The sequence below is a fragment of the Etheostoma cragini genome, chromosome 15 (assembly GCF_013103735.1).
Source record: "Etheostoma cragini isolate CJK2018 chromosome 15, CSU_Ecrag_1.0, whole genome shotgun sequence".
NCBI lineage: Eukaryota > Metazoa > Chordata > Actinopteri > Perciformes > Percidae > Etheostoma > Etheostoma cragini.
The window spans coordinates 10,287,431-10,304,309 of record NC_048421.1 but is presented as its reverse complement, the minus strand read 5'-3'; the positions used below and the strand labels follow the sequence as shown (position 1 = coordinate 10,304,309).

Sequence of the window (16,879 nt, the reverse complement as noted above, 5' to 3'; positions counted from 1 at the left end):
AGGTTTAAGTTACTTCCGCAGTGGTTGCACTTTTCCGAACCGGATGCTCTGTCCATCAATATATATACGGTCTATGACATAAACCCCTTAGTTGAGCTGTTATGAGAATGCTTACATGCCACCAGGTGGACATAGCATGTAACAACACATTTATTCTTAGTTCACCAAAACAGGCCAGAAGGATTCACTCACACACCAAGTGCAGTTTACCTTGTACGTACATGTACAAACACTGTAAGCAGAAAGCCTTCAGCTGCAAGCAGTCTTTAGGAGATTCTAAAGAAAATCACTTCTTCAAACAGTCATCTAGCTAGGCAAGTTTTCTTTGTGATGAAAGTGTTTCCCCATTTGGGTAAAAAACCTACAGAGAGCTTGCTGGTCTGTATTGGTGGAACTCCTACATAGCATGGCACTGTTAGTTTCACCTCCAGTGAGAGAACTGGCTAACAACAGAATAAGCACCTATGCTGGAACAACTGAATACTCACCAGAAGATAAACAGGCTAAATATGGATTGAATGTGTTAAGTAACATCATCCAGCACCCTAGCCCACTTTTGGTTTTAGCCGTCTCAAAGATTTAATATCCTCCCTTTGTATGCTTCTCTTTATCTACAACTCTTTGTATTGGCATTGATTTAATGACGGAAAACAAAGGGATGAAGTTGAATTATTTCTAGACTGGTATCTTACATGGTTACAAAAGAACAACTGCAACACAAGTGCAGATTTGAATTGACTTTGAAGTGCCGGATTCAAACTTCTTATCAGTTTTATCTTTTTTATTTTTTTTTTTACCAGGAATAGCATACTATACGTCTTCATAAGTCCACTGAGACTTTGCTGCTGCTGTTTTGACAGTTTTTTTTTCTAAGAGTGGGCTTTGAACGAGAGAGGAGCTCAAACCTGGAGTAAACCTGCCGGATCACATGGTTGAGAGTGACAGTATATAGTAGAAAACAACAAATTACAGCCCAGCAGCAGCAACTATTTTTCAAACTGAGGGGAGAGATGACACCCATAACCACAGCAACCACATGTACTTGTCACTATAGTGCACCGCGCCTATAAACCAGCACACGGTTTCCTTTGTGTGCACAAATTTCATTATGCAAAGGGAAACAGAACTGCACTGACAGGTGCAGGTGGGGCAAAAAAGCAGAAAAAGAAAAAAAGATAAACCAGTCAGTTTGACAACATGCAGCCTTTGAAGTGAGTCTTGAAACAGACTGCACCCAATGAATCCCAAGATAGCTGTTTTGGGGCACCTGCACCTAACAACATCACAGGACAGAGAGCAAAAAGTCAGTATATTAACCCTGTCTTAATTTTTAGAAGGTGATGGTAGATATGACATTGGAAAGCTGTAAGATACAGAGATTTTTCTCAGACACACTGCAAATGCGTGCGTCTACCTAAATAATAAAATAGAGGGAACACAGCTATGCCAAAATAAAAATAAGTCTGTTGGAGTCAAGTCTTGACAGTGGATGGATTATATTTGTATCCTCTCTCCTGCTCAGACTTCCATTATGCTGAACAGACAGGGTGCGTAGGGGCAGAAGAGATGACTCCTTACTCATTCAGATCCACCAGCCACTGATTTGACTAAAGCAGGTGTCAGGGACAGAGAGTTTTATTTTAATGCTGGGAGCTCTGGCATGTCGTTCCTCTTGTGCCTCACACTTGTGCAGATAATTACATAATTTTTTACTCTTCTTGCAAATAAGAAGAAACTAACAAGGGAAGACAACTGCACAAAAATAGGACTAGCCCTTGAAGCCGAGAGTAAAAACTCTGTACGCAAGAAGTCACTTCTGGACCCCGTGTGCCATATGTCTTTTAAAAAATCCAAATCAAAAGGCATTAAGTACAATTATCTCAATTTACATCTTTTACTTCTTCTACTTAGATATGTTTTGGTTTGTTTTTAAATTCCTAACACCAATCAATCAATTGTACTTGTCACATGAAATAGTACCAGGTACAATTCTAGTGAAATGTTATTTTATTCTAGACTGTTATCTTACATTGGTATATTAATGGGACTCACAGAAAGCAATGTGGGGTACCAGCCCTCCCTACTTTCTACAGAGCATCAGTTTTGCAATGAGGCCATTGCTGGTGGTTCTATTTTGAGATGCATTAAGCTCCCAGAAAAAACTAAACTGCTAAATAATTGAGAGGAAGAATCTATCATTGCCTAAGCTGAGGCATCAGCCAGCTCATCATGGCCTGACATCATCATGGGGGACATGATGTCAGGACATTGAACTTCCTGTAAGTTTTTTAAGGAGGCATTTTGTAAAACTGTGTAATCTGAAGAGCCTTTGTGCCAGCATGGTATAAATATCTGCTTGCAAGTTAATTCCCAGAAGAGCTGTAACTTTTCTATCTTTCCCTGCATTAACTCTTCTGTGTAAATGTGTGGATTTCTACACTGTCCACCATGCAGTCACAGCTGCAGTGTGATACGTAATAATTCTTCATACAGATCATTTTATATCCTTTTGGCATTGGCAGTGAATACTACAGGGGACACCTGTTTTTAAGATGGCTTATATAACCCCAACATGGTGGGCTACTTCATATCTGGTGAATACATTTCAATTAAATCACTGAGAGCAGTATGAACATCTATACTTAGAAGACTGCATGACATGTCATTTCGGTACACTTGGCACGGCAGAGCAGGAACACCGTGGTAAGCTGAAAAGACACTATCTGTACACTCTAAGGGGCTCTGCTTAAAGCACCAAATGCCAAACAGTCTATGTATGAGTGTAATGAAGACTAACCGTGACTCTCCCCCTCCATCCTCGTGGTCCTGATGCTGCTGAAGGAGTAACAGACCGGGGATGTCTCTCGCCAAGCGCCCGCAGCAATCCGGAGACCTTCTTCTTTTCCTTCCGGTCTCTTCTTAGCTCTTCCTTCGTTCACCTCCCAGGTTTCAACTTAGTGGCAGGCTCTCTAAATATGCTATCTCACCCTAAGGTGGTACTTTTTTTGCTTGTTGGTGTTTTGTTTGTCCCTAGTTGCCGTTTAGTGAGTGTCTGCCTCTGTTGGCGTACTGTTGTTATGCATTCAGAGAAGCCGGTGAACGCTAGCCCCGCCCATCCCAGATGTGATGTCACGCTAACTTATCTGTCACGCTAACACTGGAATGCTAGATTTAAGAAATTAACTGCAGAGTGTATGTATGTGTGTGTACTGTATGAACAGTATACATATATACATGTCAATATATGTAGAGTATATACATACATATATACATAAACATATTGTATTTATGTTATGTTTAAGGTGGGTAAAACTTTTCAAAAGCTTTGAGTCTAAAAGATACAGCCTAAGCTTGAGATTTTAGTTATTTACACAAAGTAAAAAAACAACAGCAAAGAAACAATTTTTACCCGCAGAGTCCACAATAAATGAAACAGGGCAGGAAACGGCTGGTGTGTTGCTCTTTCAACCCGCAATAAATGTACGTTTTGAACACGTTTTTTAAGTTGATAAGGAAAACGTCTTAGCAAACAGTACTGTTGTCGCCCACTGGTGAATTAAAGTACTCTCTTTTAGCTCTGCCATATTGTCTGGGAGAGAGCTGGGCAATTTGCTGCCTGCTGAGGTTGAAAACGACCCTATGAGAGCAGTAAGAGTGAACCAAAGCAGTCAAGTTTTTGGACAGACAGGTAAACAACGTGTGTTCTCTGTGGGTTCATCACCTTTTATATTGTGATACATTATAAAGTATTAAATATAGCTGCTTTAAAGTTTCAGAATCTTTTCATCCCTGAATGGGGCATGGGGAGAAGTGTAAGAAGCCCTGAGAATTACGTAACAAATTACAAGGAAAAAGCATTCATTCAAAGCAGCAGAAGACAGAAAAATACACAACCCGCTCACAAAAGTCACAACTTTATTGCACCTTCATAACTATAGTGTGGTAAGAGCCACTTTCATTATGAAAGGTCTCTTCCCTGGTCAGAAAAGGGGGTGCAAAATATACAGCCGTCAATGCAAACATTGAACCGTCCATTCACATTGGCAAATGTTCCGTGGTGTCAATCTGAGTCAAACCCTATGTTGAATTCACAGCCGACAAACGCGTCCTATGAAAATTAGACTGTTGTAGTCTATCTTGTACTGTACACACTACAGTGACATAGGGAAGGTCTTGCATGAAGACGGACAACTCTTGGACACAAATGAACACATTTGCAGATTAATTCTCAAGTTAACATCCACCAACTGATCTGAGTAGTACAATAAAGATCAATTTCTTCTTTAAATTATATATTTTATAACATTAAATCCTATACTTTATAGCCAATTCAAGGCAACTTCTCTAGAATGAAAAGAAATGCATGGGCAAATCTTCACAGCATTGGTGGGAAACGGATAGCACAATATGGACTGTACAGGCTTCTACGTTGGCAAAGCATTTTGTTATGTTAGTTTCTCTATGCATCTGTGCCTGGGTTGGTGCAAGATGATCCCATGTTTCCACACCTGACATACATAGTATAAAACCGTTTCTACAGGATGCAAACTGGAGAGGGACTACTCATGATATGAAACAGGGGAGTCTGATCAGATATGACGATGTGATACAGGATGTTTGGGTTCCTGAGTCTTAGCCCAGTTTCTAGGTGACCAGCATGAGCATCAGAAAATTGCATAGAGATACAAGGGGGAAATAAATTATTAGCATGTGGCAGTCCCATTCTAACACAGTGCCTTAAGTATAAAATGTAACCCCTTTATTTCAGTACATTGGTGGATAACAGTTTGTGAAAGTTCAAATCTCCACATTGAAAGCCTCTGAACACCGGACTGATGAGATGAGCTACATAGTTAAATAGCTGCACAGTAGAAAACAATTATTCCTCCCTACGAGCCCGACTTCTACTCTGCAAATGCAAATTGCACTATGAGTCAGAAAATAATGTCCAGATAAACATATAGATACAAGGAAACTTATAGAGCCCAGTGTACTGTTCATCAATGTAAACCCTTCCACAAACAGTTAAACTGTTGATACAATTCGGCAGAGTATACTTTTGAGGTCTAAAATGTATCCCCATTGGATCCGAAATTAAATAAATTTTGTTAAGGAGCAAAATATAGCACAACTAAAAACAAAATTCACCTTAGTAAATTTTTACCAATTTCAACATGCATATTAAGAAAACAGTGGCAATTTAAAGCTTCATTTTACCAACAATATGCAGGCAAAATGTGGTCCTAAAAAAAACAAGCCACATGGCACAGACACTGCAGCAAAATAAAATGTCGGCGGATAAAGGTATAAAATCGGAAAATCATACAGAAATCTAAAATAGTATACAATAATGTATGAAGAATTTTGGATCTTTGTAATATTTGTATAGAATAATTTCAAGATGTTAAAACAACTCCAACTAATTGAGCTCTTATCTCTGCCAAAGGGTGCTCTGAGATGGTGGACACTTTCTAAAACAAGACGGCCAAAGTGTTGCAAATATACTCTCATTCTTAGCCTACCCATCTCAAATATGGTAAACTGTATTTCATTTTAAAGTAGCTGAAGATTGTTGGGGCAATAACCAAGGCTCAAAGCAGGGCAACATATAGTTATTAATGTGACATGGAGGTGTGGGGGCTTCTGTTAAATACTGCAATATTAAAAAGTGGATGTGAATTTTTAATACTGAAGTCAACATTTCATGTTCGTTTACAATTGAGATAGATGGGGCTGTCAGTGAGACTGTCCATGTAGTCGGTGCTGCTTTGAAACTGACTCACAATTTGCGTCTCAACGTGACATAAGACAGAGGTTTAAAAAAGGAAAGTGAGAAAAAGGTACAGAAGTTGGGTATACAGTATTGTTGTCTCAATTTCCAGTCAGCTATGACCTCAACAGCAATCTGGACTCTCAGCGACGGACTCCAAAAACTCTTTTGCCTCCAGGTGTTACAGACCACTTGCTCCGCCTGTCCTGGATTTTCTGGAAGATGCTGCTGCCACTTCGCCACTTCTCTCTTTTATAGTTTTTCAGTTTCTTCACCTGTTAATTTGTACAAAAAAATGGGGAGAAGTTTAAATTGAGGGACAGACACAATGGGACAAGATTGGCTGACCTAAATAAAAATGTCCTTCTTTACCTTTCCCCTGTCGAAGTCTTCATCCCACTCATCGATCACAGTGTCAAACCTGGCGTGACGGACATCTTCAGCAGCATCTCTACTAATAGCAGAGACCTCTCCATCCCAACTGAGAACTAGATAAGACCAAAAAAAGGCATTTCAAATATTTTTTGCTACACATTATTGCAATAAACAGATTTAGATCTATTCTCTGCTTCTCACCGTTTGCTCCGTAGGCCTTATCCGTGGCGTTCCTGAGCAGCTCCTCTACCACTCCACTTGTCTTTTTCCCATCCCAGGCTACAGGAGCAGCACGGCTCGGGTTGTCTCCTAACTCACTTCTATCAGCCGCTGGTGCCTGTCTGCGCTTGTAACTGTCCTTCACTTGGCTGTCCCAAAACACCACGGTGGCTGGATTTCAACAATCAGCAAAACATTGATTGAGTCTGGCATTTTCAAAATGTAGTGAGTCATGCTCTCTTAGTAGAATTGTGAAATGACAGGTAACAAATAGCTCTAATTAATACAGAGCAGTCTTGTGTGTTTCGTTTTGGAATATTAGTAGAAACATTAGTAGAAATGCATGTGTATTTTTTGAATGTACAGTGTGTGCACGCTCACATACCTGTGCTTTGTTTACTGATCTTGCCATTCTCTGTGGTGGTCTTTTTGGAAGGGGGTTCCACTGCCTCAGGCTCATCGTTCTGCCCGTCTGAGCATCGCCTGCTCTCCTCCCAAAGCGTCACCTCTTCTTTTAGCCTCTTCTTGTTTTTCTTCTTCACCTTTAATTTACTTTTCAACAGTATCAAATCTTCCATATCGTTCTGAATGACTGCTGCCTTCATCTCAGAAGTGCTGTTGGGGGAAAAAGTAAGTTCATTAAGTTTATTCCATGCAGGCTGCATTGTGGGAGTTTCTAGAAGTCAACTGGTTGTTACAGAAACAAACATGTGCATCTGCTTCCTAATTTTGAGCACCAAATGTACTCAGGGCAGCAGTCTTTGAACAGAAATTTATATTTGGGGGGAAAAAAAACACGTATAAATAAAATAATCATAAACTTCAACCCACGTCTCTGATGCAGAGCATGCTGAAGTGTCCTGACTCTTCTTTTTCTTCTTCTTCAGCTTTACAGAGTCCCTTCCCTGTTCTTCCTGATTTGACTCACACAGCGTTGGGGTTGTGGCAGCCAACAGAGGCTTTTGCTTAGAGTGTTCTGTATCTGGATGGAATGTTAGACTCCATATGCCACCCTGACACCAATCGTCCTCCTGGTGAGATGTATCCAGGTGTGACGGGACACACTCCCTCGCTAAAACGTTCTCTCCATCTTCATGCTCCTTTTTTCGCTTTTTCTTTTTCTTCTTCCGCTTCATCTCACTGGCTGATTCCACATGGTTGGCCAGTGTCACTGTAGCTGTGGATGTCATCGGCTCTGCGTTGCCCTCTACCTCAGAATGTCGCCGCTTCTTTTTCTTCTTCTTTTTCTTCTTTTGGTTGACCTCGTGACCTGAAGTGCTGTTGAGGTCTGCTTCTTGGACCACGGAGCTGGAGTTGTTGGAAGACTTGGGGCTCTTTGGGCCGGCACTGTGTAGCCCGTTGGTTTTAGGAGAAAGGCTGGAGTTTGGTTTTTGCAGTGTGGAGAGAAGGGACTGTTTCTGAGGGCTCTGCTGTTTGAAGGATTCACTTGAGTGGGCAAAAGGCAATGACTGGACTTTGGATGAATGGAATGGAACAGCTCTGGGAAGAGAACAAGAGAAAACATCTGGATTTACTCTGCCATTTTCATTTGAGACCATATTTTGTGCATTTTCTATATGCTGTAGTCTTCAGAATTCATACCTGGGACTGTGAGTAGGTGAGGGCAAGGTGAGGGGGTTAAGTTGATTTTTATGCGTGGGATCACTGGACAGCTGGCGCGGCAAAGAGGGCAGAGCATCAATGCTGCTCGGTCTCCGGATGCGAGCCTGCAGTTATCGACATAAATAAAAACTTGGTGGTCTAAAAAAAATAGCCATGAATGTGACAAAAATAAGGAAGAGAATCAAATGGAAGGAAGAGGAAGATTAAATGGAAGGCAGGAAAATATGGAGGGAGGAAAACAAAGAGGAAAGGGTATGGCAGAGAAGAATTAGAAATGGTTAGAAAAAAAGAACAAACTAAGGGAAGAAAGACAAACTCTAAACATGTGCTACCTTGTGGTTGATTAGACAGGGGTACACTGGGGTAATAACATTACATAGAGCAGAAAATAAACTAGAAAATGAGATTGTTTACTTGCCTTAATAAAACTACTAATTGAAATCAATGGTCAAATTTGGGATAGCAGTGTAGATTGAGGCAACAGGAAACCAAGGTATCATGAGCTTTCACTAAGACAGGAGAAGGTGCTGCTGCTGTGGATGGGAATGAAGTTCACCTTCTTGGCTGACAGGGCCAGCTTCTTGGCAGGGGGAGGGGACATGGTGCTGGTGGCTTCAGAAGTGATGTTGTTGAGGGCCGGGGGTTTAATTTTAGCCGTCTTCTGCTCCTCTGTGCTCTGAGAGCGCTCCACGCTCTTGGCTGGGGAGGGCAGGCCATTAGAGCCTTTCCGTGGGGTGGAGGGAGACTCTCCTACTGGCGCACTTTTGGTACCCACCGAGTCCTGGCCAAAACAAAGGCAATCATATGCTGTGGTTATGCTTCTGCACAGCTACACTTGGCCTTCAACAGCTGTTATGAATCTCCTTAAACCTCATCTTACAAATCTGTGTGCAAACTATTGCGAATACAGTTTGCAGTATGCATCACATACTGCATAAAAAAATGTTGCGTTCAAGGTGGCTACATGATGTAGGCACACAAAATAAACATAATCCATAACATTTGCATTTCACTGATTAATCCAGTGCTAAATCGGACAAAGAAAAAGATTTGTAGATTTCAGGTTAGATGATTTTTGAAACTATCAAACTCTTATACTACCAAGTCTTATCTAAGTGATGTAATTAGATGTAAAAATAAATAAATAAATAAAATGCAATGATCCCGTCTTTGAAAAGATTTGTGTTTTTTGTCTGTGCTTTTTCAGGACAAATATTACCTTTGAGTCAGTGGTGTCAGCAGAGGAAGAGTCAGACAAAGACTTAAATGAGGTAGACGCCGACATGCCTCTGCCCTCGCCACCTTGTTTTTTATCTCCCTCAGCCCTGCTAAACCCGTTGTTGGAAGGGGTCGGCGTGCAGCTGCGGTACTGCACTTGGCTCTGGGGAGACGGCTTCTTCAGCTTCTTGAAAGGCTCCTCAATAACTGTGGGTCCACCTGGCAGCTTTGGTGGACCATTGGAGTATGACGTCCAGTTGGAAAGTCTAGGCTGGGGCTGAGAGCTCACACCGTTTCTGGAAATGGACAGGCCCAAACCACCATCCATGGACTGGATCTTACGCAGTTGTGCAGGCTCAAGTTTCTGAAAAAGGGGAGTATTGTATTTAGAACTTAAAAAAACTGCACATATACCTTCAGCCCACATACAGTCCACATGTCTAACAGTGAGCCGGATGTCATCTTGTCTCATACCTTTGTGACCTGGGGGGAGGAGAGAGGGCCATTCAGATTGGCCCTCTTTATCTGTTCAGAAGACACACTGTTCCTCCCAGGATGCAACATCCCCTGCTTGGTGGTCTGTCCATCTGCATTCCTCTTGGTTTCAGGGATCCTTCATAATACAAATAAAGAGACTGGCTTATTCGCCGATATATTCAGAAAACACCTTGTTTGATCTCTTGCAGCACACAACAGTGTCTTACCTCAGGTAGAAAAGCACATAAGCCTGCTGGTTCAAGACTACTTTGATGTTACTAGAATGCACCATGGAATCATTCATTTGATACCATTGTCCGTTGCTTGCCTAAGAGAAAACAAAAAAGAAGTACAACTTTAAAATGAAGCCTGCTGTGAAATGTATTTATTGAAACTTCTTTCTTTTGAAACTATAAAAAAAAAGTTCAAAAACAGTAAAACAGAACACCAAAAAAGCAGGCTCAGTTACAGCATTTGCAGGCAGATAACCCGTTCCATTTGAGATCAGATTAGAGTATAGAATACCACCACAGGTATAAATCTTTAGACACATGACAGTTGTTGATAGGATGATATATACTATGAGACAATATGTATTTGTTAACCGTCAGACTTTGCTATACAGTTTAGACAGAGTTAGTTGTCCTTTTAAATTTCTCTGGCTTCATGAGGCCATTGTGGGCAAAGTTGCAGTTGCACATTAAGGAGGACTGCTTTGTGGCAATACTGGATTTAATAGGATTGCAACTATGGGATATCTCTACTTAATTCCCTGGATTAGCCAAAGACAGATTACTAATTTGAACAGTTTATCAATTGAATTCCCAATAAATATATTATATTTGGTTATATCTTGGTAAAGTTGTGTAAAATAAATGACATAAAATGACATATACCATGATAGAAGATTCTTTAGAGCTAGAATAAAAAAAGAAAAGTTTAGGAACAAAGTTATGCAACTGAAGTGATACAATATTAGAAAGAAATACTAATGTTACAACTAAATGTTACTTCTCTGATAAGCACCGCAGTTCTTGAACAGCAGTTTCAAACAAAACAATTTGCTAAACCATTAAAGTTTTGGCCTTAAGGCAATTACATCTTTACAGCCATTTCACTATTTCTATTCATTATTCTACATGTTTTAGTATAAGTCATCTAATATCAATCCACCAGTGTGATGGAAGAAAAGTATAAGTCATTTACTTTGAGCGTTTCCTTCTTCCTTTGTTTTTATTTTATTATGGTAATGTCTTGTTTTATTTGACCATATTGTCTGTTAATGTCATGTTTCTGACCCTGGAAAAAAACAAGATGGCTCATCTCAAGGTGTTTATACTCTGAATTTGACATAATTAAAACAGGCTGTGCATCCGCTCATCTTACCTTGACATAGCAGTAGTAATGACCAGCATGACAACTGTAGCCGGAGTGCACCAGAACAGCATAGAGGCCATACATTACAGGATCACCTGAGCTCTGAGACATGTAAGGGCGGATGTTCAGAAATTCTGGGTAACCAACATCCTGAAAAAAAGAAAATGACAGACAGAAATATGAGATCGCTGAGATATTAGACAGCTCTTTCAAAACAGCCAATAGTGTGAGAATTCTTTGTTAACCTTTGTTATTTTTCCTCCGCTAAAGTTGGCAAACCTCTTCAGTGAAAGGGTCAGTACATTAGATGTTCTATGGACTGTGAAGCGCTTGGTTGCTGGCACTTTCTTTTTGCACCTGGAGAGAAAAAAGAAAGTGGTGTTAGAAAAAAAGATTTCCAATGTAAAGAATAAACACGCACATTTTTTTTAATGCCCTGCAGATGTAAAATTGTGCACTTACTTGGCACACATGTAGGCATTCTCTCCACTTAGTACATCTGGTTTAACAAAAAGTTCCAGGGCTCGCACAATGTTTCCTGCTTGCTGACAGACAAAAACAAAAACGTGGTTTTGCTGAGGAAAGTTTTTAAAAGTATTATTGATATAATATTTCCATCAAAATAAAAGTTATATTGACATTGTGTGCAACATACCCGAATCTCCAAAGCGATGTCAAGGTAAGGGTCATATGTGTCTGACACACTTTTACAAATAGAGCATTTCACTGAAAGACAGAATTTGAAAAAAAAAGAGTGACTTGTGTCTTTTTTTTTTTTTTAAAGATCCCATGGCATGAAAAATTCACTTTGAGTTTTATTTAACATTAATATGAGATCCCCCAGCCTGCTTCTGGTCCCCCAGTGACTAGAAATGTCGATCGGTGTAAACCAAGCCCTGGGTATCCTGCTCTTCCTTTGCGAAAATAAAAGCTCAGATGGACCACACCCCCACCCTCCACCTTGATCTCCCTCTCTCTTCAATAGCATTTAAAGCTACAGACACAGAAATGGCACAGACTAAGTAATGCTCATTGTGGGACCTGCTCCAGTGGCTGTAACTCTGCACCAAGGCGGAATTTTGGGAAAGAGACTTCAAATACAGTATTAGGGGACAACTAAAGTCTATATAAAAGCATCTAAAAAGCAGTATGTCATGGGACCTATAAGAAATACTATCTGTTAATGTAACAAGGTGATAAGTGATCACTAGAATGATTCAAGCAAGCCTCTGTTCCACTTCATGTGAACAGAAGATTAGCAAGAACATAACGGACATTCAAACACTAAGGATAAATTACTGTAAATGTAGCACTCTTCTAAATATTTATATTAGCCCATAATTTTTCAATAGCAGACCAAACTGTCACCTGCAGAAAACTCTTTTAATGCTGCATCTTAAAAACGGCATGTGTGAATGCAGAGTAAAGAGTATTGAACTACATAAAGCTGTTTTGGCAATTTATATTTTGTTGACACAGACATTAGTCTAGTCTGCTGGGTAATGGATCAATAGTGTAATACTAAAAGCCACAAATGTGGAAATTCATAAAAGTGCACAGCTCTGGAGACAATTTTTTTTCTACATTTCTGTATGAGAAAAAAGTAAATACCTCTTGACCTGAGGTAACCTCCAAAGATCTGGTGAACCAGAGTTGTGGCCTGGGTCTGCCTGTCAAGCCTATAGTTAAGGGAGGGAAAAAAAAAATCATCAAAACAACATTCATATAAAACCGGGCATCCATCCATTTTTTGCTACTCCTGAGCTCCGGCGACATAGGCAGTATTTGTCACACAGCTTCTAATGTAATGTTTTGTCTACTGGGGTTTTTTATTGTGTAGTCACTCCATGCTTAAGCCTGAAACATGCTTGTTAAAGTCACCTTCTCTCAGTAATCTTCTACATCAGAGGCTCAGTCATGTTTAAAGGTGGATAACATGAAAGATGAGGCAAATGTAATGTGATAAACTAGATGAACAGCCTTTTATGCGTTTTGCCTAATTATGTCTCTCACACACACACACACACACACACACACACACACAAAAAAGTGTTTGCCCCCTTCCTCATTTCCTGTTCCTTTGCATGTTTGTCACACTTAAGTGTTTCGGAACATCAAACCAATTTAAACAATAGTCAAGGACAACACAAGTAAACACAAAATGCAATTTGTAAATGAAGGTGTTTATTATTAAAGGTGAAAAAAAATCCAAACCATCATGGCCCTGTGTGAAAAAGTGATTGCCCCCTAAACCTAATAACTGGTTGGGCCACCCTTAGCAGCAACAACTGCAACCAAGCGTTTGCGATAACGTGCAATGAGGCTTTTACAGCGTCCTGGAGGAATTTCGGCCCACTCATCTTTGCAGAATTGTCCTAATTCAGTTACATTAGAGGGTTTTTGAGCATGAATTACCTTTTTAAGGTCATACCACAACATCTCAATAGGATTCAGGTCAGGACTTTGGCTAGGCCACTCCAAAGTCTTCATTTTGTTTTTCTTCAGCCATTCGGTGGTGGACTTGCTGGTGTCTTTAGGATCATTGTCCTGCTGCAGAACCCAAGTTCGTTTCAGCTTGAGTACACGAACATATAGACATTCTCCTCCAGGATCTCTTGGTAGACAGCAGAATTCATAGTTCCTTCTATCACGGCAAGTCTTTCAGGTCCTGAAGCAGCAAAACAGCCCTAGACCATCACACTACCACCACCATATTTTGCTGTTGGTATAATGTTCTTTTTATGAAATGCAGTGTTCCTTCTACGCCAGATTTACTTGGACACACACCTTCCAAAGAGTTCCACTTTTGTCTCATCGGTCCACAGAATGTTGTCCCAAAAGTCCTGGGGATCATCAAGATGTGTTGTGGAGAAATTGAGACGAGCTTTGATGTTCTTTTTGCTCAGCAGTGGTTTTCTCCTTGGAACTCTGCCATGCAGGCCATTTTTGCCCAGTCTTTTCCTGATGGTGGAGGCATGAACGCTGACCTTAACTGAGGCAAGTGAGGCCTGCAGTTCTTTGGACGTTGTTGTGGGGTCTTTTGTGACCTCTTGGATGAGTCGTCGCTGCGCTCTTGGGGTAATTTTGGGCGGCCGGCCACTCCTGGGAAGGTTCACCACTGTTCCATGTCATCGCTATTTGTGCATAATGGCTCTCACTGTGGTTCGCTGGATTCCCAAAGCTTTGGAAATGGCTTTATAACCCTTTCCAGACTGATAGCTCTCAATTACTTTCTTTCTCAATTGTTCCTGAATTTCTTTTGGTCTCAGCATGATGTGTAGCTTTTAAGGATCTTCTGGTGGACCTTACTGTGTCAAGCAGCTCCTATTTAAGTGATGCCTTGATTGTGAACAGGTGTGGCAATAATCAGGCCTGGGTGTGGCTAGAGAAATTGAACTCAGGTGTGGACAACAACAGTTATAGTATGTTTTAACAAGGCGGGCAATCACTTTTTCACACAGGGCCATGATGGTTAGGATTTCTTTTTTCACCTTTAATAATAAACACCTTCATTTACAAATTGCATTTTGTGTTTACTTGTGTTGTCCTTGACTATTGTTCAAATTGGTTTGATGTTCTGAAACACTTAAGTGTGAAACACATGCAAAGGAACAGGAAATGAGGAAGGGGGCAAACACTTTTTCACACCACTGTATAGATAGATAGAGAAACACTTTTTTGATCTTTTGGGAATTTTTGTTTGTTTTTTCTGCACTCTTGCCTAAACTAAGTAATTCTCCATTATCCCATCATCTTTCAGTCACTCGGTTTTCTAATTTGTACATGACTGGAGATGATAATTTCAAAATAAAAATCAACACATTTAAAAAAAATAATCAAATTAATTATCCGTTATTAACTTATCAGAATCAAGCATTGAATCATTCTAGAGTGAATCGCAATGCATCTAAGAATCACATTTTCCCCACCCCTACAAAGCTCATGATCATAGGGTTGTTTGACTGGTAAATCAAAAGCTTTGCCTTCGGGCTCAGCTCCCTTTTCCCGAGCTTCCCTCCCAGGTCTGGCTCAATGTGGGACCCCGTAAAACTGGGCCGTTTTTAATTTTATACTTCTGTTTAAAACGTTTGAGAAACAACAACAATAAAGCCTTACTTTGGGTAGCCATTGAGACAAGCTTTCTGCATAGCATCGATGGTGTACCGCAGAAACTCATGAGCGTCCTCTTGGCTTCCAAAGCGAAAATGCCTGGCAATTTCTGTGGGAGACAAAAGAGTCTTTAAGCTTTGTGCAACCTGAATGTTTCCCACCTTGAGTGCATTAACAAAATGAAGTGCATATGAAAATTATTCATGATTTAGCCACACCACTTACTGAAACTGTTCAGAATAGATGTTGCATTATATTTAAACAGGCAAGTAATGACGATTGCTTTAAATTTAAAAAAAAAAAAGGTTGAGCCTGTGTGTTGCACAGAATGTTCATTGCATGAAAGCCCACATTTTTAATATCTGAATTATGTCAGAGACAATCCACAGATACATTGACCACTAAGAGGACGGAGAGCAGCTAAAGAAAAATGATTAAGAATCCTTTTTTCTGCCAACATTTGTATTCCTTAAAAAAAAGGAATCTGCAATATGCAACAGAGAAAAGGCTAATAATAGACAAGTGCTCTAATTCATATCCTGTAAGAATTAAAGGATGCAAAGAAGTGTGTGTTCTTTAAACAATTACGGCAAAGACTGTCTTTATTTCTAAAAGCATTCATAGTATTATAGAGTAGAAGGTTAGAATGTGGTTTAAACTATTCAAGATGTTTACACATGGCAATTAGGCACGTGCAAAGTAATCACTGAAGATAATTTACAGTATATTTCAAAATTACATACTTTACTAGGTACTTTGAGTTAGTTCTGCTCAATGGCCATGACCTCATAAACAGCTTACCGACTTCAACAGACTGATGTTTCATCTTTGAAGAGTCATATGAGAAATAATGTAGTTCTAAATTCTATGCCTCTACCGCTATTTGCTAATGGAAACGTGTGAGCTGGCAGAAATGTGTGGTCATCGCCACATTCCCAGCATAGCAGCCCAGCACATTTATAACAATGAGTCACCCCGTAGTGGGAAAGAGGATTAAGACACCATGCTCTAATGACCTGTTCAGAGCACTTTTTAGAGAAGGGGGAGACAACATCCTGATGATATGAACTGTGGTTATATGATTCGGCGGCTGTGAATTTGTTTGGAGAAAGCTCTTACAACTTTAGTGTGATGAAATTGCACTCTATTTAAAAAAGCAAGAGGCACAGATGATTCCAGCTTGTTAAATGTGAATATGTCCTAGTTTTGTTAATACTCTGACAATAAACTGATATGAACTATGATTTATTTGAGGACATAACACCGCGTGTTATCTTGGGCCTTAGTAAACACTGATTGAACTTCCCCCCCCATTTTATAGACTAAACAACTAATCAATTCATTGAGAAAGAAGTTGACAGATTAATTGACATAAAAAATAATCCTTAATTTCAACCCTACACAGATGTTTCGTTTTCATTGCATGCATTTATATTGTTCTAGCTGTGGAAGGACATTTCTAACTGTGGGGGAAAACCATGGAAACACATGCAGTATATGTCCAAGTCCTGGTTAAAAAGATGGGGAAAAGGTGGAGTGTACATTTTTGTGCTTAAGCTGCTTTTCTCAGCCTGCAGTCACAAGGAGAAAGAGAGGGCATTGGGGAAGGAGGGGCGTGAAGGGGGAGGGAGAGATGGATAAAAAGGTGCAGGACGAGGAGACATAATTGCAGCAGCACATAAGTAGCAGGCAGGTGGTGGTGGGGGGGGG

The 16,879-nt window shown here is 40.2% G+C and overlaps 2 protein-coding genes across 2 annotated transcripts in view; both read right to left on the bottom strand.

Annotated features, from left to right (window-relative positions):
• The window catches only part of cyth1a (cytohesin 1a), a 40,533-nt gene extending 37,479 nt beyond the window's left edge, over positions 1-3,054 (bottom strand). Inside the window, exon 1 of the mRNA XM_034893994.1 lies at positions 2,798-3,054. Coding sequence (XP_034749885.1) covers positions 2,798-2,816 — 19 coding nt within the window. The 5' untranslated portion in view covers positions 2,817-3,054. The remainder of the gene's footprint in view (positions 1-2,797) is intronic.
• Positions 3,055-3,898: 844 nt separating this feature from the next.
• usp36 (ubiquitin specific peptidase 36) overlaps positions 3,899-16,879 on the bottom strand; it is an 18,108-nt gene continuing 5,127 nt past the window's right edge. The window contains exons 5-20 of the mRNA XM_034895159.1: positions 15,176-15,278; positions 12,671-12,738; positions 11,715-11,785; positions 11,522-11,604; positions 11,305-11,416; positions 11,069-11,209; positions 9,910-10,010; positions 9,680-9,818; positions 9,207-9,569; positions 8,544-8,768; positions 7,967-8,091; positions 7,196-7,864; positions 6,750-6,979; positions 6,347-6,535; positions 6,143-6,258; positions 3,899-6,045 (exon numbers count right to left, since the gene is read on the bottom strand). Of these exons, the coding sequence (XP_034751050.1) occupies positions 5,914-6,045; positions 6,143-6,258; positions 6,347-6,535; positions 6,750-6,979; positions 7,196-7,864; positions 7,967-8,091; positions 8,544-8,768; positions 9,207-9,569; positions 9,680-9,818; positions 9,910-10,010; positions 11,069-11,209; positions 11,305-11,416; positions 11,522-11,604; positions 11,715-11,785; positions 12,671-12,738; positions 15,176-15,278 (2,867 nt within the window). The 3' untranslated portion in view covers positions 3,899-5,913. The remainder of the gene's footprint in view (positions 6,046-6,142; positions 6,259-6,346; positions 6,536-6,749; positions 6,980-7,195; positions 7,865-7,966; positions 8,092-8,543; positions 8,769-9,206; positions 9,570-9,679; positions 9,819-9,909; positions 10,011-11,068; positions 11,210-11,304; positions 11,417-11,521; positions 11,605-11,714; positions 11,786-12,670; positions 12,739-15,175; positions 15,279-16,879) is intronic.